This window comes from Cavia porcellus, unplaced genomic scaffold (assembly GCF_034190915.1).
Source record: "Cavia porcellus strain 051 isolate PalLab524CR breed Dunkin Hartley unplaced genomic scaffold, mCavPor4.1 scaffold_10, whole genome shotgun sequence".
NCBI classification, from domain to species: Eukaryota; Metazoa; Chordata; class Mammalia; order Rodentia; family Caviidae; genus Cavia; species Cavia porcellus.
Window position 1 is genome coordinate 36965629 of NW_026947493.1, and position 25674 is coordinate 36991302.

General features: G+C 43.3%; 1 protein-coding gene across 9 annotated transcripts in view; it reads right to left on the reverse strand.

Annotated features, from left to right (window-relative positions):
* Positions 1-628: 628 nt before the first annotated feature.
* The window catches only part of Arhgef3 (Rho guanine nucleotide exchange factor 3), a 277874-nt gene continuing 252828 nt past the window's right edge, over positions 629-25674 (reverse strand). For 7 of the 9 annotated variants that reach the window (XM_063257324.1, XM_063257325.1, XM_005008261.4 and 4 more), the window contains 8 exons: positions 23500-23670; positions 19733-19795; positions 17347-17443; positions 17114-17190; positions 11942-12199; positions 6636-6806; positions 4743-4929; positions 629-2743 (listed from right to left, as the gene is read on the reverse strand). In XM_063257324.1, the coding sequence (XP_063113394.1) occupies positions 2391-2743; positions 4743-4929; positions 6636-6806; positions 11942-12199; positions 17114-17190; positions 17347-17443; positions 19733-19795; positions 23500-23670 (1377 nt within the window). In that variant the 3' untranslated portion in view covers positions 629-2390. The remainder of the gene's footprint in view (positions 2744-4742; positions 4930-6635; positions 6807-11941; positions 12200-17113; positions 17191-17346; positions 17444-19732; positions 19796-23499; positions 23671-25674) is intronic. The other 2 variants (XM_063257328.1, XM_063257327.1) reach the window with 1 other exon arrangement.

The window sequence follows — 25674 nt, forward strand, 5'->3', positions numbered from 1 at the left end:
AGCCAGTACAGCTGTGGAGATAAAGAAGAGGGCGCCTCCAGTGTGGCACTACAGAAGGGTATGAAGGACAAAAAGGAAGGAGAAAGGAAAAAGGAGAAAGAAAGTGAGAAGAAACATGGACTTCCATTTACTTATGTGAACATCCTGACTAGCCTGGGAATCGGGATATGGTGAAGAAAACGCTAAGAGCTCGCTGTAACGTAAAACTAACCGCCAGCCTCACTGGGCCAGCGGCGATTCAGACCTGGCTGCTGGCAGCTTAACAATGTATTTAGCCTTTTCACCTAGGAAGTATTCTCTGTGAGAAACAAAACTAATCATTTTAATGAAAAGGCAGACTGAAATTCAGCCTCAGGTTCCTCAACAGCCACCTGTATCGGCAGTGAGACTCACATCTCTGTAACAACTGTAATTCATCATTTGACTTTAAACACTACAAAGCCAGGTTTACTAAAATAAGTGGATGAATACAGAGTACTTTTAAAAATAGATATTTAAGTTCCGCAAACTTTGAGACACCGATTTGCATTTTATCACTTGTATTTGAGAAGCACAGCTATTTTAGAACCACACTCCCCGTCTCAGCACCCTCTCAGCACCCTGCAGAACAAACACAGTGCACAGCGAGGACATTCTTATTGTAATTTATTTGAAATGCTTCCAGAAAAGTTTAAGGCCATTATACAAAAACATTCATTCCATTGAAACATTCAGTGCCCTCCTTCTGACCGGCCAACCCTCGACAAACTTCTCTCCTCGATTCACGGGCCAAAGTGGCCAGTGGTTCTTTGAAAAATGATTCATTCTCTTCCCATCACTGAAGAACTTTCTAGGCTTTTGTCTGCTTCTATCTGCAGCAGGTTCATTCATTCGCTAAATCATAACTTGAGGAACAAAATATTTTAAATAAACTTGTAATAGAAAAATTCACCATGTTTAAAATCTATAAATATGTTTTACAGGGTAAAATTGACCATAATATTTTTTTGCTTTTGAAAAATAATAATGTACTATACCTTGTTTTCATATCATTAACTCTCATTACAGCTTCTGTGAATACACATGATCTATGTACACAATAAAATGACATTGTACTTGCTGCTTTTTTTCTGTAAACTTGAAAAAACAGAAAATTAAAAAAAACTTTTTTGGCAATAATTTAGAATCATTACTACTAGTGCTGGTGTGGGTATAATTTTGCACAGAATTTTGTTATTCTAAATATTTACAATCACAGGGAGCTTTTCTGTGTGTTTTTAACTTTTTTTTAAAGGTCTGCAAGCCAGTCGGCTCTGTAAATCTGGACAAAGAGGTTACACATTTGGCTAGCGGGTCCTAACTACTCAGTTGATGAAATTGGCTTCTGGAAAATGTAACTGTGATTCTGATGACAATACAGGCCAGAGGTGCAATGGATGACCCAAAAGCAGAATAGGAGATCCCAAGCTGTGGCCCTCCTCAAGGCTGTGGCCATACTTCCTTGGCTTTCTTCTGTAACCGTTCTCACAGGAGACCAAGGACGTGCTGCTCCCAACTCGTGTGCTCTGTAATCAATCACTGATCCGGTCACAGTCCCTGTCCTGACTGCTTCATTCACACAGTAAGATACGAGTGGCTCGGGCAGATGAAACCCAGTGAAGACGGCTTCCTGATTACCCTGGCAGGCTTTCCCAGACCCTCTGGGTTCTATACTGCAGGCTGCAAACAGCTCTCTGTGGCAGGCATCAACCATGACAGACACCTCTTGGAGACATTTTAATTAAAGATCCAGAGGAGTCAGCTGCTCTTGTTCAGGCTCTTTCAAGGCCAGCTTCTATTTCACGTCCTGACTGATCACTGCATCAAACTTGCACTGCATAAAACTGCAAGGTTCAAGCAGTACTTCCTCCTTTGCAAACTAAGCCTTCGTATTGAGTGACACAGAACCAAGTTTTCATGTCAGTGGTTGGTTTTTTCCTAGTTCACTGTCAAATACCATCCCAAATTCTATTTGCAAAGCCCTGGATTCCATGCCTTTGGCCACCACACCAAAGAGCCAGAAAAGCACTAGAGAAACAAGGGAAGAACTCTTCAAGCAATCTACACAGACAGTAGTTTAGATTTTTTTTTCTATTTTTAAAATCCAGCAGGACAACTGAAAGTACCTGTCCATCCATCCAGACACCTGTTAGATACAGTACAGGGTAACGGCTGCCAGGTTTCCACTGATACAGACAGATTGATTGGCAGTTACAGTACTGGAGACAAAGGGACCGATACAAGAGAATGGCCCAACACGGTCACAAACACATTAAAAAGTGCTTCTCCAAACCGCGGCTGTGGCGTACGTGGAATGCAAATACTGCACAGGTAAGACACAGGGCTGCTTCCGTGAGGGACGTGCCCTCCCGTCAGACATTACCGTCCACGTGCCTGCTGTTTCCGCAGGAGGAGTCCGTCTGTTCCATCCTTTCACAGTCAAGGCTGACCTCACTTGTGTCCATGCTGCAGTCCGACTCACTGTCCGATTGGTCCATCTGCTCAAGTTTTGTTTCTCCCTGTGGCTCCTTGCTCCTGCTGGCAGGATTCAGGAATGTGCCCTCAGCGTCAAGCAGCCCTGCCTGCCCGGCAGCACATAGAACTGTTTCTTTGGCTTGACGAATACAGTTGAGCCACTGCTGCTTGTTGAAGGTATCATTAGCTTGTAATGAGTGGGTCTGACTTTGGGATCCATTTTTGAAACTGACTCGGAAGAAGTTTTTAACTGGAAAGGACAAAGATGTAAAAACAATAAAAATCAGTGGATATCTACCCAGACCAAGAATAACACACGTAGTAACACTAACCCCCATTCCCAGGGTTCCTGTGCTGATTATAACACTAATCCTGATTATAACACTAACCCCAGTACCCGTGGTTCCTGCACTGATTATAACACATTTCCCACTGGTTCAGGACACAGCTCAGCTCCTCCTGTGCCTACCATCAACCAACCAAAGCTGGACACTGGCCCGGCTTTCAGTTGCCCTTGTTACTCTTAGAAGGCAACAAACAAGTACCAGCTTGGGAAAGCTTAAGCTTTGTGTTTCAGGGGATCCCAGAATCCTGTGACCAGACATATCTGCATATCAAAGTCCTCTGGAGAGCCTGCCAAAAATACAAACCCGTGGGCCCAATCCTTAAGAGATTCTGATTCAACGGGTCTAATGTATGCCTAATTATCTGTAATTTCAACAAGTGCTCCAAAATAAATGTTTTCCAGTATAAGCAGCTCTTCGCAACATCAAAACATGCCACAATCCTCCACAAGAGCCTTAGTGTTCAGTGACTAAAAGGTATGTGAAGGCATAGAGTGTAATAAATTTGCTTTCAAAACGGAATTACGTTGCAGTGACCTGAACAGAAGCAAAATGCACTTTTTTTTTTTTTTTTTGGTCTTTTTCATTTTTATTGGTACCGGGGATCGAACTCACGGCTGCCTGCTTACAAGGCAGGCGCTTATGCTGCTGAGCTAAACTCCTAGCCCCTCAAAATGCATTTTTAAAAAAATGGTAGCACACAATTATGTCACTGATTCCACCCAGAGACAGCACTAAGGCCCTTGTGTGCGGCACGAAATGCTTGGGTTCTGGAAGCAGCTGTGATCAGTCCCTATGTCCTACTGTGTCACCAACAGATTGGAGACCTCCACTTCTGACGGCTTAGGGACTAAGCAGTGAGGACAGAGGAGAGCCAAACTTTCCAGTTAATCCTACGGCCTAAATTCAGGCTCTGCTCTTTGACTTTCACTCAGTGATGGCAAACCTTTTAGAGCTTCAGTGATAATGGACAACCTGCCCGCCACCCCTGCCTAACTCTTCTGTGTCTCAGTTTCCTTGTTTGCAAAAGGGAGGAAACATCAACAGCCGACTCTCAGGCTGTTGCAGGGAATAATGTGACGCTACCGTAAGTGCTTGTATGATGGATGGCACATAGTAGTCAAGAAATAAAAGCTTTTATTTTTATTACTGCTACTAGCACAGTGGTAGTAGGGACTGAAAGCAAGAAAGAGGCAACACATGTTAATTACTTTGATAATGTGACGCCTGTGCTAGGCTGAAGACTCAGACGTTGATTTCTCAGAGAGTTCCTTAATGATGTTGTCTAAAACAGATCCTGTTCTACTCCTCTCCCTCTCCATCCCAGCACCAGGAACACTTATCATCTATCCCTCTGACAGTGCAGACTACAGGGATAAGGAATGTGACCGCCTGTACCCTCACGAATGCCTGCCACAGTGGCTGACACATGGGAGGTGTTGGTAGACACTGCTGCCTTAGCTTCTCTTGGTTAATGACCTTAACAGCTCCCAAGTCAGAGAAGCCCACTGGGTGACTTACAGGCTAAATTCTCATTCCAGTTATCTTAACCCTCTTTAGAGAGGAGCCTACCAGCGAGTGCAAGACCCATCGCTATGCAGCTAGTACCCTCATCAGGATTCTGATAGCAAACACTCTTCTACCCAACAGCAGAAGTTGGGGACGGAGCATAAGGAGCACAGCTCGGTGGCAGTGGTTCTCTGCCAGTATCTCAACCCTTAAAGCCACCTCGTGATGGAGGCAGCTCTGGATTCCCGGGGCAGATGGCAAACAGGCTCGCGGAAGCTAAAGAATCTAGCGTGACTCCAAGGCTCTGGTTCCTTCCTTCTCTACAGTCAACTGCTCCCTCCGAAAACCACAGCCAAAACCTTCCCGCAGCTGCCCCTGGACCACCACCATGCGTACTTCTCTCATTGTTGGTGAAGGCCCCACGCAGGGAGCCGCCCAGCCTCACTTCCCCGTCTTGCAGATCTTCCAGCAGCAGGTCCTTCACGGGAATTGGCTGCCGGTACAGCTGGTAGCACAGCTGCTCGTTGTGGGTGATAGCTCGAGTAATCACAAGCACTTCTTGGAACAGGAAAACATGGAGTTTCTGGAAGAAAACACCCCACAAGATCTCCCTCAGCAAGCATCTGAAATGAGGTTGATTTGGGGACCTCTGTAGCAAGAAGTCCCCAGGTTCCCAGGTTCTTATGCCCCAGTCTACCTCCAGGAGAGCGGAGGCTTTAAGCTTTTCCAGAGATGTCTGTCCGGGCCTTTTCAGTAAGTACTTCGCTGGGGTCCACTGGAGAACATCACACACATGCATGCACGCATGCATGCACATTTCTTCTGATTCCACAAACAAATGGCTTGGAGAATTAGACTTTTAACTCTCATATACTTCAAATTGACCTTTCTCTATGCAAGCACACATTCATCAAGTACTCAGTAGTTGTCCAGTTCTGGGAACTGACACAGCTCATTCCCCACTCTAAAAGATCATGGTGCTGGTGAGGCGGCACATGCCTGTAACCCCAGCACTTGGGAGCCTGAGGCAGGAGAACTTTTGCTGCATTTCTGCTAATCCTAATGCTGGCCTGGGCTACATACTGAGTTTAGAGGGAAACCTGAACTATACAGAGAGACCCTATTATTTCAGCAAAACAAAACAAAACAACAAAAATAGATACAAGATCATGGTATAATGACAGACACTGACACACAGATGGGGAATTACAACCCACTATAGTAAGTGCTCCAAGGGACATTTGCACAAGTTGTCATGACAATAGAAGAACAAATTCAATAGCTAGTCAGAAATAAAAGCTAGGTGGAATATTTGCAGGTCATAGCTAGATGTGAAGCCAATGGAAGATAAATTATTTAGAATAAAAACTGAAAAACCTCAACAAAATCCCAAAATACAAAAACCAAAACAAAAACCTGATCCCAAAATGTCAGTCTTTGGATGGGTTCCAAAATCTGAGAAAGAAGAGTTTCTCAAAGAGCTAAATGCATTCGATGTAAGAGCTGTATTTTTTGGATATTAAATCCTTTTTTTTTTTGGTACTTGGGATCTAACTTATTGACCTGGCACTTGCCAAGCAGGCACTTATGCCACTGAGCTAAACCCCTGGCCCCAGATATTAATCCTTTTAGCAACCTCTTTAAATCATCCATTTATTTATTTATTTATTTATTTATCTGTCTGTCTGTCTGTCTGTCTGTCTGTCTGTCTTTGAGGCACAGTCTCACTATGGAGTTCAAACTGACCTTGAATTACTAGGTGGCCCAGGCTGGTCTTGAACTCAGGGCAATAGTTCCTGCCTCAGCCTCCCAGTGCTGGGATTATGGATGTATACCACCATGCCCTCTAAATCACCCATTTATTTCCTACTATTATCAAAGTGGGAGGCACATAGGCATATGCTTGTAAGTCTCCAGTGAGCTAGGGTGCTTAGGCAGGAGATCACTTCAGCCCAGGCTTTTAATGTCAGCCTGGGCAGCTTAGCAAGATTATGTCCACTAAAAACAAACAAACAAATAGATGTTAACTGCTCTGTATTTGGTGAAGGCTGTGATCAAAAAAGATACAAAAATTTAGCAAACCTATGTTAGTTTCCAAAATTCTTTCTGAATATATACTGGGCCGTGACCTCCATCCATCCATCCAACCATCTTATGGGAAAAAGGAAAAAGCATTTTTGTTTATAATGACATGACTCTAGACTGGGAAAAAAATCTGAAAAGAGGTGTAGATCAAATGGATCCATTGTTAGAAGGCCCTACATGAGAGCTTCCAGAGAAACCACTCACCACACCCCGGTTGTTCTTTAGTTCACCATGACAACACAAGACTCGTGAGCTGTCAATCAGAGAGTCTCTCTGGCCTTCTTCCAAGTAAAGAAGCCGCTCCTTATAGTAACGGCACTCAGATTCGCCAGTCTTGGTGTTGATCTCTGCCACAATTCCCTGAATAATGTTTATCTGTGGAAAGAAAGGAGTGCATGGAAAGTAATCAAACTATCAATAACAACAAGTCCTAAGGCCAACCTAGAAGGTGCCAAGACACACTTAGAGCTAAGATTCTGGTATTGCAAACGCTTCTCTCTTCTGCTTTCATGCTGTCATTTTTAGGTTTCACATAGTAGGGGGAACAGGTGATATTGTCTTTCTGAGTCTGGTTTACTTCACTTAATGTGAAGCTCTCTATTCCATGTTTTCTGGCAAATGACATAACTTAGTTCTTCTTTATGTCTGAATAGTACTCCACTGTGTGCACATGCACCTGTGGATGGGTCCCTAGGCTGGTTTCATATCTGGGCTTCCGTGAATTGTGCGGTGGGTATGCAGGTCCTCCTGTGGTGTGCCCACTTTAATCCTTCTGGGTATGTACCAAGGAGTGGGATAGTTGAGTCAGATAGTTTTAAGTTTAGTTTTTTGAGAAACCTTTGTACTGACTTCTCTAGTGGCCCCCCAGTTTACTTTCCCACCAGCAGAGTACAATATTCCTTTTCCACTGCATCCTTGTGAGCATTTAATGTTTTTATATTGTTGAGGACTATTCTCACCAAAGCAAGATGAAATCACAATGTAGTTTTGATTCGCAATTCCTTAATGCTAAAGAAGTTGAAAAATCTTTTCCAATACTTAACAGCCATTTGTACTTCTTTTGAGAAGTGTCTGTTCAATAATTTGCCCATTTATTGGTTGGGCTATTTCATTTTATTTTTGGTTTTGTTTTTTGAGTCCTTAAAGATTCTAGGTAATAATCCTGTGTTCGGAGAATAGCTGACAAGATTTTCTTTCATGTTGTAGGCAATTTCTTGACTCTGTTTGTTGGTTTCTCTGCTGGGCAAGAAACTTTTAATTTGATATCACCCCAATTGTTGATTTGTGCTATTTGAGTCTTTAGTCAGGAAGTCTTTGCTTGTGCCCAAGGCTTCAAGCATTTGCCCTCCACTTTCTTCAGTTTCAAGTTTTATATCTTTTTCTTTGGGCAGAGTAAATCTTTGATGTTTATGAGCTCCATCTGCACTTTTCTTAAAACATGCTCACAGTGTTGGAACTGTAGGCATATAAAAAACTGAGCCAAGGAAAGACAGAAAACAACAGAATGTACAAGTTCGAAAAGCACGATTGTCCTGGGGACTTGGGAACTGGCTTTAAGCTTTCAAATTTTGCTAGTGGCACTACTTTGATTTAAAAGAACACTTGGGGTCAGGCACAGAGGATTGAATCTGGGGGCTCATGCACGTTAGGCAAGCGCTCTACCACCGAGCTACATCTCCAGCAAGAGCACAATACTGTTTAAACACATAGCCTCCCTGGTGTTATATAAAAGAAGCTTTGGCCTTGGTGTCAACTCAGTACTAAATATAAGGGTTGTAAAATTAATTTTGAGTTTTATTAAGGCAAAGCAAATAATAACGTTTTGGCATACTAGTGTTCTCTTCATTTCTGTCTTTCCTTCTTGGTTTCCCCCTCTTGATATTCACTGTCACTTTCGAATCCAACAAAATTTTTTTTTCACAAAATATACTAAAGCTGTGATTCATCCTTCCATTTAATGCCCGCTGTTTTATGCTAGTCTAACTAGGTGCGTTCAGTGACATGAGGGTGGGTCCTTGCCTTCAGAGAGCTTAAGCATATGGGGGTATCTGAGCAATTGCTTTCTATCTAGCTTATCCTTTTACTTGTCTTTGTTTTCAATATGAGGTGGAATCATATTTGTTCCTGGCTTTTAAAGCCCTAGGGTGAATGGCTATGGCTTATCAGTTAAGCTTAACTGGGTACAGCTGGAACTCATCAGCACGAGAGTCATTTTCTGGGTTTCCATTGAGTATCCAGGAAACCAGAAAAAAGATGCACCAGGGGTGTAATTATGTGTTCATTTCCTAATTTAGCTCAGGGGCTGCACAGCTGGCAAAGCACATGAAGATTTATAAACTCAAACGCCACAAATGGTTCCATAGGCAGCCATGACTACTTTCAAATATCCCTTCTCTCTTTGAAAAACTATAGAGATGAAATACCCAGTGTTATCATCCCGTACTTTATGTATGCATTTGTTATAGTAATTCTGGGCCTACTTTCATTTATTAAAAATAATGTTTTGCTTTATATCTCCCTCAACACCATGAGGCTCTCATCTTCCTGTGACAGGTCTGGAGGGAATTTACTCTGTCGGATGTCAAGGAGTTATGCGTTTACACACAACAGGCTTCCCCTAGTAAACAGTGATGGTCACTGTGCATTTAAGTTCACTGTTGTGTGTCTCACCGGGTTTAACCTCAAGGAAGGGACTGTGAAGGGAGACGAGGAGAAACACAACGGTACACAGGGGAGGCCACACATGCTGGAAGCATCATCCTCAAGGTGGGATCTGAAAGCCTTGTCCTTCTGGTCCCTTGAGTCACAATGTCATACACTCACTGGCTTCTACAGGAACCAAGAATAAGTGTCTTCTGTAAAAGTATGACTGTTTTTCTCATTTACCTCACTATTTTTTCCAAAGGGTTGGAAAACAGTGGGTAGGAAAAAGGGGTGGTCTGTGGGATCGTTTTCTGGATGAAACAATACTTAGAATTTAAAACATTCAACAATCAATTCTCTGGAATATTGAATATCCAAAGTTCTATTTTTAGAAAGTTCTTAATGGGAGCAATCACTATCACTCCTCAAAACACTAGCGTTAAGAAATTTCAGTAACAATGAGGTAGTTTGCACACTGCAGTAAAGGGCCTTTCTTTAGATCTACTCACAGGACAGAAAGTAATCACCTATTTTGGCATGCAAGCAGTTTACTGGGCATTGTGATTTTCCCTTTGAATAGGTGGAATGTTTGTTCAGGAAACATGTAAGTGGAGACACTGACATTACGAATTTCATGTTCATCAAACATTCATAATGCACCCAAGAGAGCAGAGCTAAAAAATGGTGTTCACCTAGGGTAATGCCACAAGGGTTCTGAAAAGAACAAGAAGGTAGAAAGAACCCTACTCCTGAGTAAATGGGCACTTAGAGGATTTGTTGTGTGGCATTTTAAATGCAGGTGTATTGGCCTCCCGCATGGATCTGCCGGAATGATCAGGTGCCACACAATGGCTTCACACCAGGCATGGGGGAGACTGGTAGCTGGCACACCCTTTCAAAATGCAAACAGTAATATTTTCTTAAACAGTAATATTTTTTATCTGTTTTTAGATTCTCTTTTAGCTCCCTTTAGTTTCTTTTTAAAAAGAGAAGAGTATTCTTTTACTGTTTATTAAAAAGAAGCAAGCTTTATATTAAAACACTGAGCAGGCTCACGCGCCGCCACAAAGTAATTATTTAGAGTAGCTGGGGTGCCCTGCTGTTTTTATTCCTGCAGACCACACATTCGTGGGGATCAAGTATGGAGAGGAGGCAACTTGATCATCTTCCCACTAACAAAAACAGACATGATGAAGTGGGAAGGCCTCCTCCCCACCACCTGTGCTGGAGTGGGGACTTGGTTTGTGTGCACCAGGCCTGCCAGAGGCACCCAGTGCCTCATCAATCAGGAAACTCATTCCCTGTTCTCCTCTTCTACGGGGAGGGGTACCCAGCCCATCTTCACATTCCAAGGTCTCAACACAGAGTCTATCTGGTGACCACAAGGCTCTCTGCAACTCCAAAGGCAAGAGGAGCTCCAAGGAATGGCCGCCTTCTGCATCAATGTACAGGTTATAAAGAAAGAGAAAGCATAGGATTTGGAGTCTGCACTGACAGGGTCTGAGTGTTAACCCTTTCACCTCCTGGCTCTGAGCCTGGGCAAGCTATTGAACTGCTCTGAGCCTCACCTAGACAAGGCACTAATAAGAAGTTACCTCAGAAGTGGTTATGAGTGCTAACTCCCATACATAATCTATAAAGCAATTACATAAAATTGACTTATTAGGTACCATTAAATGCCAGTAATTACCACAATTAGCGTTACTGCTTGGTAACAGCATTACTCATTCTTATTGAACCTCTCTCTGGAAGAGAACAGTTCGCTCAGCAGGTTCGAGGCTCCTGACTGTCAAATTATCTGTGCATATCCTCCTGCTTCTGAGCTACAGTGACCTGGGAAATGAGCCCTATGAATTGGTTGCTACCCTCTAGCCTGCTCCCCTCATCAGGTTTTCATGACTTCACACCTGGACCACTGTACCATCCCTCCCTCCCTGCCCCAGTCTCATCCTCTTCAGGCCCCAGTGGCATAGAGTAACAAGTTCAACGTTACACAGCTTAGAAGTGATGGAGCTGATCCCTACTACTCAGAAAACAAATCTTCAACTAATTACATAACTCAGGAACACTTCTCAAATTGATATTTAAAGTCTTCTAGAGCCAGACCTGAACCCACATTCTCTATCTCACTGCAGAGTTCCTCAGCCCCAAGCTGTGACCTGCCCAGTCAGTTCTTCACATCTGTGCATAAGCCACTGCTGCCACTGGCCCGCCACCTCTCTGCCCTGCACAGCAGTTTCCTCAGTCATGATGGCCTAGGGCAATGTGCATCGTGTGCGGTAATATTCTCATGTGATGGACTATTTCTCTTGCTTTCTGCTGCTGCAGGAGACATCTGTGTTTCCCATACCACCCAGCCCATATCCAACAGACAGGCGCTGAAGCAGGACTCAGTGGCGAGTGCGAGGCTGGACTGGTACAGCCCGGCAATTGGGAGAGAGGAGGCTAAATCGTAAATGGATGTTGCCTTCATACATGGGCTTTGAGGCTAAGCTCAAGGGCAACTCCCATCTTCTTAAGATTTTCAATTTAAGATGGCCATGAAGACTTTAACATAGTCAGCAATTGTAACTAGATTACAGTCACCTATATAAAACCAGCACATTTTAGACTCCAAGAAACTTGGAAGTTCATTTCATGCAAACAGTATGTTTTCTAAGTTAGAAACTGCATTAGAGATAACAAGGGACTTTCAGACTCAAAACGAGGTTGAGGATTGTATTAGGCTTAACACCTGTGGTTGGGTTGATGGCTGTATTAGGCCTGGGTCCCCCATGCACAGGACTGTTCAGCTCCGCCACTGACCTGATCTACCAGCCATTATACGGCAAATAGCCCCGGAAGAGAAAAGACACAAGCATGCTTACAGCTTCTTCCAAGTGTTGCTGGTCTGGATTGTCATTTGGTGTGTGCCTCAGGATTTCCCGGAGAAGCAGAGGGTATTTTACCAGTCGGCTTCTTGGGATATCAAGGAAATTCCACAGATCCAGTTTGCGGCTGAAGGGGGATTCTAAGCAGCGCTGAAGGAAATCTTGAACCCGATGGTCTTGTTTCTTGTGGTCCAATAAGGCTTTGGCAGCCACCTGATTACTGCAGTAGCTGTCATAGGAGCTGAGACAAGGAAGCTGAGAAGGAAACAGAACAAGGAGCTTGAGTGCTGGCATTATGGAGCTCCACAGGCATACTCTGGTGTCAACTTGTCGCTGGGGATGAATGAGCACAAACCGTCCTCCGAGTCCGTCCAGCACTCCTTTACCCTCCAGGCTAGACAGAACTCGTGGAATCTTAGAAACTACAGGCAGGAGACAGCTTCCCTAGGATCTGGTTTGCTTTCACAAAGTAATTTTTGTAGTTGTTTGTTTACTCTCTTGATTATTGACTACTACAACTTGATTGCATATTCTGCCAATCTAAGCCAGTAACAAAAGAACTTGGACTGCTGTGTACACATATAGTCTAGAATCTTTCTAACCCTCTCAAAAGCCACCTTAAAATAAAACAGAATTTCTTTAAAAACTATTCATAAAGAACTCCTGAAGAAGACTCAGCAACACTCACAAAATAACAAGGGATCAGGCTCCTAACCCAGGCTCTTGTGTGGTTTGGTGCAAGGATCTTTACCTTAGTTCACCATTACTTTAATTCAAGGCAGCTCAGTTTATAAAGAAGCTAAAGCAAAAGTAGAATTCATAAACAATCAGCTGCAGAAAGCATTTATAAAAATCTTTTAAATTAGTTCTGACAGTTCAGCAAAGATTTGTGGCTGTATTTTATGATTCACATCACAATGCCATGCAAAGAACAATTTAAAGACTTTGGAACATTTTAACTCCACTGCTTTCATTCCAACAAAACACTCACTTCCCTGACAGGTCTCATCCGTCACACTGTGCAATCACTGTGTCATGGATTCACGGGAGAGTGTCCTGTCCTCCTGTGTCACTCCTCCCTCTCATGGCAGCAGAGACCTGGCATCCTAACACGAAGCTACCTGCCTCCAGGAAGTAGCAGAGGCAACCAAATGGACCCCTCTCCCTTGCACTAGGAGCTGTATCCACCAGGATACCTGTTCATAGAGGATTTACTGTGAGACAGTGAAGTGAGGGTGTCTACAACCCTAGTACCTTGCACTACTATAGAGCTGACATGTTTGTATTCAAGGTAAACAAATAAATGCATGCTTAGTAAAGTACGAGATTAGGTAATATTTGATGGTTTGGGAAACCTGGCTTAAAAATAAAGTATGGCAGCTGGGCACATGCCTATAATCCCGGCACTCGGAGGCTGAGGCAGAAGGATCACTGCCAGTGGGGCAGCCTGGGCTACACAGTGAGCTCAAGGTGAGCCTGAACGACATAGCAAGAATCTGCCTCAAGAAAATCAAAAGAAAAAAATAAAAGAAGAAAACGGCAGCATCTAAAAGTTTAAATACTCTGCTGCTTCTTTTATACATCATATTGAACTTATTTTCTCACCAACTAAAACTAAAAAAAATATTAGTAGGAAAACACTACTAAAAGGTTTACTTCTGAGCTTAAAATTCCTTGGAAATGTCTACCTGCCTCCCATGTTTCATGTTATGAAAGAAAACCTCGACATCTGTTAAAAAAGATCTACAGAAACTCTTCATTCAATCTTGTATTGGAAAGTAATGATAATCAGTACACACACCCACCCCAGATGCAGTGCTTGTAATTTAGACTGTCAGAGTTAATTAAAAAGCACCCCAGGACTTCTTAATTTCATTTCCATTTCCTCGTCTTTTAAAAGACCTGGAAACAACCACTGTTTTCATTATGGAGAAACAAATCAGCAGCAACCATCAGATGTAAACTGCTGAGGATCTCCAGCTGCACAGGCCAATGGGCCATTACTCTGATCCACCCCCACCTGCTGCCATGGCAACCAAGTCACGCTCTGGTCCTGTGTTCACACCTGACAGGGTGCTCATTTCCTGGGCATGACCTGGAGGCTATCTGGTTTAGTTGCTGGCCAGAAAGAGCCGTAAATGATATTTAATGAGACAGGAAACAAAGGATCCACACATCTTAGTCTCCAGATTTATACACTTATTTCAATTATAAGGGGTGAAAATCCAGTGGTGAGAAGAACAGACTCCAGGACTGGGGAGAATTCAGGTTTTAAAGCCAACCTTTGACAGCTGCTTTGAATGATTCTTTTAACATTAATTTTTCCGTTTACAAAATGCATATTCTAATGCCTTCCTCTGGCTTAATGAGAAAATGTATACAAAATGTGCTGTGGAGAGCGGGGCCCCTGGTTGATAATCAGAAAGTACTGGCTGCTATCCTTTGTGTCTAGACTGTTTTAGTGAAGAAACCATGGCTCAGTGTTCCGTGTATGTGTGGTTTTTCTGAGATATGGTCTCACTGTGTATACCAAGCTGGTCCCACACTCACAGCAGCGCTGTCGCAGGGTTACAGCCCAACATGCCAACTAGAAACCATGGTTTAGAGAAGCAAAGCCAGCTGCTCAGGAAGAGCCTAAACCCCTTGCTTATTCCTCTCCTCAAAGCTTAGATCTACCTGATATCTTTGTAAACAAACTATCAAGAATTTATAAGGGAAACTCATTTTTTAATGAAATTCTTTGTATCTTCTTAACACTGTGAAAAGAGAACTAATTTTTCTTTTTCTTTCCTTTTTTCTTTTTTGGCTTCTATATGCCCTGACTTTCTCTTAGGAATTAAAATTTAATTAGAATCTAAATTGACACGAGGATTTGCTGCCTCAGAGTATAAATTATTTTATTACCGAGATAACCCACTGGGAAGTTGTTCCTTTGTGACAGGGAAGGCTTGCTCGAAGAGGGTCCTGGGAGGGGGACACAGATCCTCAGTAACCAGGGTGGCTCCCCAAAAAAAGCAACCAATTCTGTTTAGGGTCTTCAAAGTGGAAGTAACTGATTCATTCTAAGGTCAAAAGGAGCAGCCTTGGTGCCCCATTTGGGCAGCTTACTTGTTGAAAGGTTTTTTTTTCCCCTCCCCACTTTTTTCCTTTGGAGGGGAAATAAATCAATTTTTCATGGGTCAAATGGGCTCTGACTTTCCTCATTCAAAGTCCACTAAGATGTTTATTCTGTTCTGTTAAAAAGACCAGAATTCAAACAGATGTACTCCTTGGTTTACAGTTCCCACTCGCACGGACACATGTGCAGTTAAAAGAGGGAAAACATTTAACAGCGCACAGACTGATAAAGAAGGGCCATTTCTCAGGGGGTCTGGTAACAATGGCTGGCTGTTTGATTTCAGGCTGCTCTTCAAGTTACAGGTCCCCCTGTGATGCCTGCAGGGTACAGATGGCAATGGACTATCATGGTCACTTTTCTTTTGAGCATGCAGAGAAACAGACTCCAAAAGCTGTCCTCAAATTGAACCAATTTCCTCATAAAAGTGACAAATTTTCATTTCAGTAAAAGTTAAGAACAAGGCAAATCCCTACAAGTTTGCTTCTTAAACACAGTCACAATTTACACATGATGATGAAGGGAACCATGTAATTCTACACTGCTATCTTGTCAAAAACAGAGTAATCACCCTGCTAATTCTGGAGTGTGGTTTCACTACCTCTATCACTCCTGACAAAAGCAGGCTACAAACTCAACATGTTGAAGAAAGACTGAGAAAAAAAAAGAAAGAGGCTGACCTCTTCTCATTAATACTTCTGATTCCAGGTGGCTAGCTCTCTATGGAAGAAAGTTTTTGTCAGCTAAAGCAGTTACAACATCACTACATAATAAAATGAAAGTCAAAAGTATAAGATGAATGATCTCTTGAAATATTTAGGCACATTTTCTGATTTATTCATGTTAGAACATTACTTGTCTTGCAGATACCCTTGGGGTATTTCAGCCTCGGTGCTAAAACTGACTCCTGAACTAAGTCTAGCTAAGTCATGAAACGGTCAAAAGTTCTGGACAGAGGCAATGATGGAGAAGCTCAAGAGATCAATATTAAAACTTCTTGCCACCAATCGGAACTGGGAAGTGTTAGGAAGGTTAAAATACAAACATAACCAGAGAAAGAAAATTTATATAGCAGCAGTAGGATTTATAACCTTCATGACACCCTCCCTGCAGAGGAAGGATCGCTAATATTAGCCGGCATGTTGCCTCCTGGCTGTTTTCCTAGAATACAGGGAAATGAGAGACCTGATTCTACCTGGAAGAAGTCACAGAAATAGTCTTCTGGGGTGGAACTCTCAAATACTCACAAAAAGAACAAAATGTACGGAAGAGAGAGTGGCAGGGACATGACAAACCAGAGACTGGATGCCTTGCCTAAAATGAATTAAACCAACAAACATTATTCATCCCATGGAACACACATGCATTTTTAAGGACCATAGTGTATGCACCTGGTCCAAGGTCACAGCTTTTTTCTTATTTGGAAAAAACATGGGTTACCTTGGGATAAATTGCATTATATACCCAGCTCTCCTCCGGAGTAATGTAGGGTCATACATCTGCTGGATATTAGCAACATGTACTTATCTTATTTATGAAACCACATTTTGACTATGAGATTTTTCATAGACTAAAAAGCTTTGTATGATGAACAAGAGTGTATCAAAACCAATGTAATAGATTAGAAACAGTAATAACCATAATGAGAAACAGCTTGAATCCAATATTATCTAATTTCATTTGATGTTCAATTAGTAACAGTTTCATGTGTACCTTTACTTTTCTTTCTTTTTTTTGTGGTAGCAGGGATCGAACTCCTGACTCGTACTTGCCAGGCAGGTGCTTATGTCGCTGAGCTAAATCCCCAACCCTACCTTTACTTTTTATAAAAATGTCATGTTTTTACTTATTTTATTATAAAAATGTCATGTTATTTTAAATATACTAAATCTGTATTAAGAAAAATTTGTTTGGATGCTTTGAAAACATAGCCTAGATTTTTTTTCTGGTGTGAAACCAACATTTGCCAATAAAGAATGTCTAGCTACACAGAACTCCATCTATCCACATGAACTGAAATCTGTCTGCAGCCCAAACCAAAGGACTCTTCTTACCCAGCCCACGAGGATGGGACCGACATGTTCCGTGGAGCCATCCGGCTTCCGAACATCTCGAAGCTGACTGAGGAGCTCTGGCAAAACCAAACAGAATGCTGATTTCATTAGGTGTCAAATGAGCAGGACGAGAAGGCTCTGGATGAGTCACGTTATTACATAATTACTGATTTATTACAGGACAACTTAATTAGGGCTAAAAGTCCCAACTCATCCTGAGGACAGAATTATACCTTCATGTAGAGGAATTAGAGAGTCCAGTGTTCCAAAAATTTGATTCAGCTCTTGTTCTGTCATGATGGAGAGTTTCAGCATGGGATCATGATAGGCCTACACAAGACGGCAACAGAGAGACACAAACATTTTATGTCAGAGGGACTCAGCTACTGAGTGCGCCTAGCTCCCGGGAGTACCTTACAACTAAACACAGAACGCAAACCCAACACTGGCTCCCTCCACCAACCCCCATGACTCTGCAGAACCCGCAGACAGGTGCGGCTAGGGGAGAGGAGACCCCAGTGCTGGTCTGAGCCTTTTGCCCTTGTTGATAAACCAAAGCAGATTTTTTCCAAAGCTTTCTTATTTCAGTATATCATACATCTAGGATGGAACACAAATTATAGGTTTAAAACAACAAAAAAACCTTCGTAGAGTAAATTTGACTGTTACACAATGTTTTAAAATTTAAAAAGATCCTTCAGCTTGAAAAACTTCACTGTATTCAAAATTAGCTACCAGCCAGCTCTTTTTCAATTAGTATATATGTGAAATAAGGAAAAGAAAAAGTGATTGGCATCTTTTATTTTTGATTTAAGGTAAAAAGGGCAAAACCTCTGCCAATCCTATTCTTTTCTACTAAAGATAAACAACAAGAATACAGTTATACCAGGACTCTGTAATGCAACACAGATGATACAGTTCCTGCTTGTAAAAAGTTTTAGAAAGCTAACTGGGAAGATGTTTTCTAAATGCAGAGAAAATGAAATGCATGCAACCAGGCGTGGTGGTGCACGCCTGTAATCCTGGCACTCAGGAGGCTAAGGCAGGAGGATCACTGAGTTTGAGGCCAGCCTGGGCTACTTAAGCACATCCAAGGCTAGTCCATACTACACTATGAGATGCTGTCTCAAAAAAATGCAAAGATATATATCTCCCCAATTTAGAATACACTTGCTCTTGTCACTTTCTGATCAGATCTTTTTTTTTTTTTTTTTTGGTACTGGGGATCGAACTCATGACTATGCACTTGCAAGGCAGGCGCTTATCTGAATCAGTTCTAAAAGTCCTTTTTTGTGACTTCAATTGTGTTTTTGGAGATGCTTCGATATGCTGAATGGGTCCAAAGTGCTCACATCTGAAGAACATCTTGACTTTGCGGAAGAGCCAGAGGAACGTTCCAGATCTGGTGAATAGGGCAGGCAGGGCTTCACTGTGCTGCTTATGTGAGCTGCCTCTCAGTGAGGTGGCACCTGGCAGCAGCATTCACTATATATATAAATAATCACACCTCATAAAGACATTCTGAACAAGTACTTCTAGAACTTCTTCAGAAAGCTGCAAGAATGATGGGATAAGTCTCTTCACAACTCAGGCTAGCATACTGTAATAATTTTTGTTGAAACACCCACTTAATCTATTTATTTAGTTTTTTTTGAGACAAAGTCTCACTGTCCAGGCTGGCCTTGGGCTCACTGTGTAGCCCAGGCTGGTCTCGAACTTTCACACTTTATATTCTGACCAGCCCTTGAATAACTAACACGATGTCTCCCGGAGTTAAATGCCTCCCAGATCTCCTTCTCCAGCCCTAACATTCAGTTTCTTGGCTCTGTCCTTGCAAAGCCTGACAGCCATCTCAGCAATGCCAGAGGTGTCACCTCCTATTAGCAGGAAGCTGGGCTAAGGACCCTTCAAAAGCAGGAAGTACCCTTTCAACCTTGCTTCTCTGAGGAGGCAGTGAGTATCAGATAGCAGATTCTAGATATAGCTTCTAAAGCATGGAAGGTCACTGTAATGGAAAAGGTTTGGAGAAAGGTTTGTTGCCAGGAGTGTATATGCAAGGCATGGTTTTCTCCCTCTCCTCCCATACAGCGCTGACTAAAAACAAGTTTCCAGCTGAGGATGTAGCTCAGAGGTAGAGCATGGGCATAACACGCCTAAGTTCCTAGGTTCCACTGCAGCCACCACCAGCCAACCAAAAAATCAGTTTCCATATGAAAGATCCTGCTTATGACAGGACACAATGAGTCTAACCCCACCCCTTATCTCTCTTTGAGATCCAAGAATCTTTATTTCTAAGATACTGCTCTGCTGTCCCCTGCGGACAAAGAGGCCCTGCATGTGAGATTTCTAGAACAAAATACACACAAAACCAGGCCTCCATAGAGACTGACTGAAAATGATGTCCTCCTTGAGGAGCAGCAGACAGGCAGACCAGAGCCTCACAGTGCCAGGTGCAGAGCATCTCCCCCACTGTGTGGTTTGCGGTTGCATGTTATTCTACGTTTCTGATTCTTAGTCACAAAGAATGGAGTGCTTAGTTTGCACCATCTTAAAACTGTGAAATTACTCAAAGGAAGGAAGGTATGAGGCAGCTCCAACGACTGCTGGATTTCAGTTTACCTTTTTTGCTAACTTCAAGTCTTCTATCAGGTCTTCTTCTCCTTGGGAAAGCTCAAAGATTGCCTGCAAGAAAAGGTATATTTATTGAACTCTCCCCTGAGCACTGATGCTAGCACTAGAAGCTCCAAATCAGTCTTTCTGGGTTTTTTGTTTTTGTCTTTTAGAGACAGGGTCTCACTATGCAGTTCAGGCTGGTCTGAGTTCACTTTGTAGCCCAGGCTGGTCTCTAACTTGAAATAATCCTCCTGCCTCAGCCTCCCGAGTGCTAGTATTACACACAAGTGCCACCACGCTGGTTTTCTTCTGGTTTTTTGAGACAGGAACTCACTCTGTAATTCAGGGTAGCCTTGAGCTCACTTTGTAGCCCAGGCTGATCTCTAATGTGTGGTGATCCTCCTGCCTCAGCCTCCCAAATACTGAGATTGCAGGAGTGGGTCACTATACCTGGCTCCAAATCATTATTTACTTTAAAAACATTTTCAAAAAAGTTAAATTAACTTGAAGCAAATCTACCTACTAGCTAAAACCTGCAAAGGAAAGATTTTTTGTCTTTTTCGTTTTTATTGATTGGTACCAGGGATCGAACTCAGGACCGCACACTTGCAAGGCAGGTGCTTATGCCGCTGAGCTAAATCCCCAGCCCCCAAAGGAAAGATTTTGTAAGCTTTCTATATTATATGCTCCTAGCTATGGGAGAAAGGGCTTCCACATATTTCTAATCCAACAAGGCATTTTTCATGCTACCGATCTTTGAGGAAGCTGAACAAGAGGGAACTATTTCAGGTAACATAATTACAGCTTGGGCCATGAATCCCACATCTTGTTAGGAGTCGTAATCCTCAGCAATGACTCAGGGTCTCTTCTCACTAATGGACCTGGCGATATTACTATCAGAACTGTCCCAGTTTGCCTCCCTTCTACTCAACAGAAGATGAACCTCGGTGGAAAGCTTTATTCCTTTCACCCACTTGCCTTGAGGCTGGGATTGTGGAGAGAAACCAACATTTCATCAATGTAAATAAAACCTGGTGAGGTTAGTTCACTTTTAAAGTATGTCTCAGCCCCACAGCTATGATAGAAAGTTACAGGCACTGGTTGTGTGCAAGAGAACACACACAGGCCGGTCTAACTGGGCTATAATAAAAGCCACCATCCTTTAGAAGTATGATGTGTGGAATGGGCAGGTGACGCAGCTGGGGGCTGGAGGACCGGAGGGCAGACAGTGTGCTCACTGCAAAGCGGGTGGAGGGGGACCCTGTGTGGGGTGCCGCCCCTCCCAAAGCCCAGCAGAGTCCAGGTCATGGCCTCTGGCATTCTATTTTACTTCTTTGTTTCAAAATAATTAAGACTCATGAGGAGCTGCAAGAATGTCATATGGGGTCCCGTGCAACTAGCACTCAGCTGCCCCCATGGGTGGCATCGCACATAACTAGAGTGTTTTCCCAAAACCAGAAAATGGATTGGCTCTTGACACTGAACTAGCCTTTACGCTAATCTCCCTCAGATTTCCTTGACCTCTGTTGTATTAGAGCTCACCAAATGTGGGCCCAAGGAGAAGAAAACCATAGACACATCACAGGAGATACACCATGGGCTCAGGATAGGATAGATCAGACTGGACCAGGTTTAAATCTCGACCCTGTGGCTTACCAAGCTGTGCCCTTGTGCTCACCATGCCTTAATAATTCCTTAATAATTTCTTCACCTCAGGATCCATCCTTCCTTCCTGCCATCCCTTCTGCTTTTACGGTCACATTGTATAAGTTACATACTTATACTGTTACCACTTGCAAAAATACAGAGAAACACAGAGAAGACTAAGAATACAGGAATAACAGACTCAAGTTTCCCCTATGCTCCCACAGCTCAGATCCATTCTGATGCCCAGTTATGGAGGTCTCCTTACACCCCAGGAAAGCCATCGGTTCTGCAACGGATATCACATAGGTGTCCCAATTCACTTCTGACACCATCTCCCTAGAGGCAGCACCAGACTACAAGTTGAGGGTTTAGTGCCCAAGACATCAGCCTCTTTCAGATGCCAATCAAAGATCTAGGACGTCTTACCTGTGTTTCTATCAACTGACTATAAATAGGTTTTCCATGACTGCCTCTTAGGACTCACTGATCCTGCTAACTAGTATTAATTTGAAACATGGCAACACTTATGCATAATAGTTTATCTCACAAACGGCAGAATTTTACAAAGCATACCTGTAAATGCCAGGTGAAGAGAGGAACAGGTACCTACAGGAGGGGCATGGTGCTCCCATACCCTGCCCAGGCGCATCACTCTCCGAGAAACCCAGCAAGCCAGAAGCTCCACAAATCCTATCTTTTCAACTTTTTACGGAAGTGCCATTACATTGGCATGACTGATTGTATCACTGGTCAGGGTATTGAATTTATAACCTTCCATCTTCCTCATTGTGCAGAAGTTAGGGGGCATAGCTGAAAAAAATCTCTTTCTTCTAAACCTGCCTTCGTCTCACCAGGTGACCAGCCCCTGTCTTGATACCACCAAGGGCTGGCACAAAGCATCACTTCAAAGATATGGAGAGCTGCATGCCAGGAAGTGGGGCCAAGGCCAAATATGATTTCACAGCATCATGTCAGCCACTGTTGAGACTATGCCATGTATCTCACAGAACTTTCTTGCAAGTGTACATTTGAAAGGTTTTATTTATACACTGAATAGATAATACATTTACACGGTACAAATGTAAGGTGCACAACTGGGCACATGGTACAAGCTCTCTATCTCGTATCCTTTTTCCAGTCACCAAGGAGGCAACACAGTTGCCTGTGTCTTGGATACCCTTCCAGAAATACCACATGGTTTGGCAGATACACACACGTACACACTCTCTCTCTTTACTCTTTTTATGTTTCTGGGAGCACACTCTGTGGCCTGTGTTCTGCACCCCTTAGCTAAATCTACAGCTCAGTTCTTCTGCATGTGTTTCTGCAGCTCACAGCACTTCAGGTATTTAAACCACTTTCGATGACAGATGTGCAGCCTCTTTCTAAATTAATACTATTTTAAACAGCACTGCGACAAGACTTTTCCCTTGAAAGAAGTTTTGAGTCTTCTTTCCATTTAAGGCCTACCAAAAGCTACCCAGACCGATGTGTCTGGGGTTCTGTGATAAGGAATCTCGCACCTATCTTTCTTCACTTGTGTACAAGGAAACCTGGAAGGTGGGCTTAGAAGAGAACTGCTTAGTCACAGAATCTAGAAAACTATCAAATACTCTTTTTTTTTTTTTTTTTTGCCAACGTCAGCTTCTCCATAAATAAGAGGCTGCCAGGATGTCATTAGAAGATGCCCACATGAATAGCCTGGCCCACCCTGGAATACAGCAAACTATAAAAAGTGATGCCACCAGAGCCATTTAGCCATTTAGGGTTATTGATACACAAAACTTGTACCCTTCAGAAAGGAGTTTTTCACAAAGCCAAACTGCAGTTCTATCAATGGAATATTTCTAAATATTTTAGAAGTTGCCACCAATATGCCTGTTTCTGTGAACTTCAGAATTCTAAACAGACACTCGGTTTCAATATCCTGCACATTCAGATATCCATATCAGTTTCTTTTTTATGGGGAGGCTGCACCCACCCAGCTGGCTACTGGTCCTTCGTTCCTTCCACACACGTCTTCCTGTAAAGGCACAAAGAAGTGATCGGGAAACCAAAGCTGCAGGCTCTGACCTGCTCTACGGCTTTGGGGCAGACGAGCACCCAGCCCTGGGTTCCCTGCCTACCTCCTGGCGTTTGATCTCCTTGGCTGTGAGCATCTGATTAACGCACACATCGAAGGTCTCACTCCACAGCTTGCTGTCTCTCCGCTTTGTGCTTGAAGAGGAGGCATTTCTGGACCAGGGTCGGGGGCCGAGGATGTCTGGGCGGCTCTCACTTCGGAAGCTAATGGACCGCTGACAATGAGAAAAACAAAGCACCACACAGGGTCAGCAGAGGCCTGGGCGAATCCTTTGAGCAACTTCCTGTGGCTGACAGAATGTAAATCACGTGTTCACCAGAGTGAGAGGACATGGTCACCAGTCACTGTGGTGAGTCTACAGAAAACTGGATGCGGGCTCCTTGCTCATGCGTGCTGGAACATCCATTCTGTGTGACCTGGACCCCAAGGGCACTACAGCACAAGAACAGAGCAGGCTCGACTCCCACAGGAAGACAGCCCAGTAAGTTATGAGTTCGCCTGGCTCCCAGTGGGCAGCTTACTCTAAAGGATACAGGAGAGCAGTTCGTAGTAGTAAAAGGTAAAACACTTACACGATCTGATGAGAAACCAGTGTTAACAGCACATAGTAGGTGGCCAGTATGCCTAGGCTCTCAGAACAGGGACCCTGCTACTGTGGGCTACCCCATTTTAGACAGTTTGAGTGGACTCCCTCAGACCTGACCAGTTGGAGTATTCCACCTGTGCACGGCTGAGCACCGAGTCCCTGAAATTCTCCACGTGGTTTATGACTGAAAAGGCAGACGAGTCTTTATTCCTCTGGGACTATGAGTTCAGGGGACAACACAAGCTGGAGCTTCTTGCAGCAACTCAAATGCATCACAAGGAAGAATCTATTTGCCACAGGAAAGAAGAGAGGGCTGCAAAGAATGAAGGAAAGACAAGACTGACTGGTGGCAGGATGCAGGGAATGAGCTTCATCAGCATTGATTGAGCCTCTGGAAGCCCACTGCACCTAGTGCCAAGAAAAGCCACCCTTAACCAGTCTGCCCACATGGCTAATACAACTGACAGGCACAGGGCTAATGCCTATTTACACTGAGCTTAGCTGAGGGGCTGTCAGTTCAATAAGTCCCAACCAAGGCCTCAGTAAACACCACCTTGGCAGGAAATGTTTGTATGTTGATGCAGTCATGTTCCGCAGCAGCCCCAGCGGACTCAGGGACCCTAAAGTCCTGAAGCTAGCCTTGTAGCTGCAACAGGCCACCACAGTGCTTCCTCCTGACAGACAAATCTCCAGGAAGGGAGGAAGGTAAATGTGTCATCTTTAGTCTTCACGACATTTCAACACACTGGAAACTTCGCCAAAGCAATGAGGCATCATGGAAACCCAAAACCACATTCTTATTTAAGTGTTCCCTGCTGCACTGCGGCTTCCTGTGGCCTTCCTGGCAAAGTTCCAACTCCTCAGCAGGGGGCAGCCCCTTGAAATGTGACCCAGCTACACCCTTAAGAGCATAGCTTGCCCCACACCCAGGCGCCCCTGTCCTTTAGCCCTCTTGCTCAGCCTGCCACCCTCTACCCTTTGTGCTTCCTCCAAGAAACCTTCTCTTTCTGAAAGGTATTTCTTGAATCTTACAGCTGCCTGACTCCAAACCATTCTCAGCTGCCCTTTCTCCTTTCCCAGAACAATCTGATACACCCATCATAAAGCCTTGGTCACACTCTGCTATATTTACTGGTCACTTGCTCTAAATTATAAACTTTTTGGACAGGAACTGATTTTGTTTGTGATATATGAACTGGCATGACTGAGACAGCTTCCAATTATCTTGTGGTTCAACAATAAAATTGAAGAAATTAGAGGAGTTTTGTTTGTTTTAAAACAAGGCATTATATTGCTTAGAGGACCCCAAACTCCTGACCTCAAGTGATTCTGCTGTCTTAGTCTCCCAAGTAGCTGGGACCACAGGTGTGTGCCACTCTGTCCAGCTTGGACAATATAAGAACACTGTTAAAGAAGCTATAATTACCTGCTTAATGGAAGACTGTCTAGCCATTAATACAATTCTAAGACAATTTAATGCTGAAAATTTCTTCTGTGCAAGTTAAAAATAAAATCAGGATTAATATATATAAATATATATTAAAAAATATATAATATAAACACGATATAATTATGCAGAAACATGTGAGCTGGGTGTGGTAGCACATGCCTATAATCCCAGCACTCAGGAGA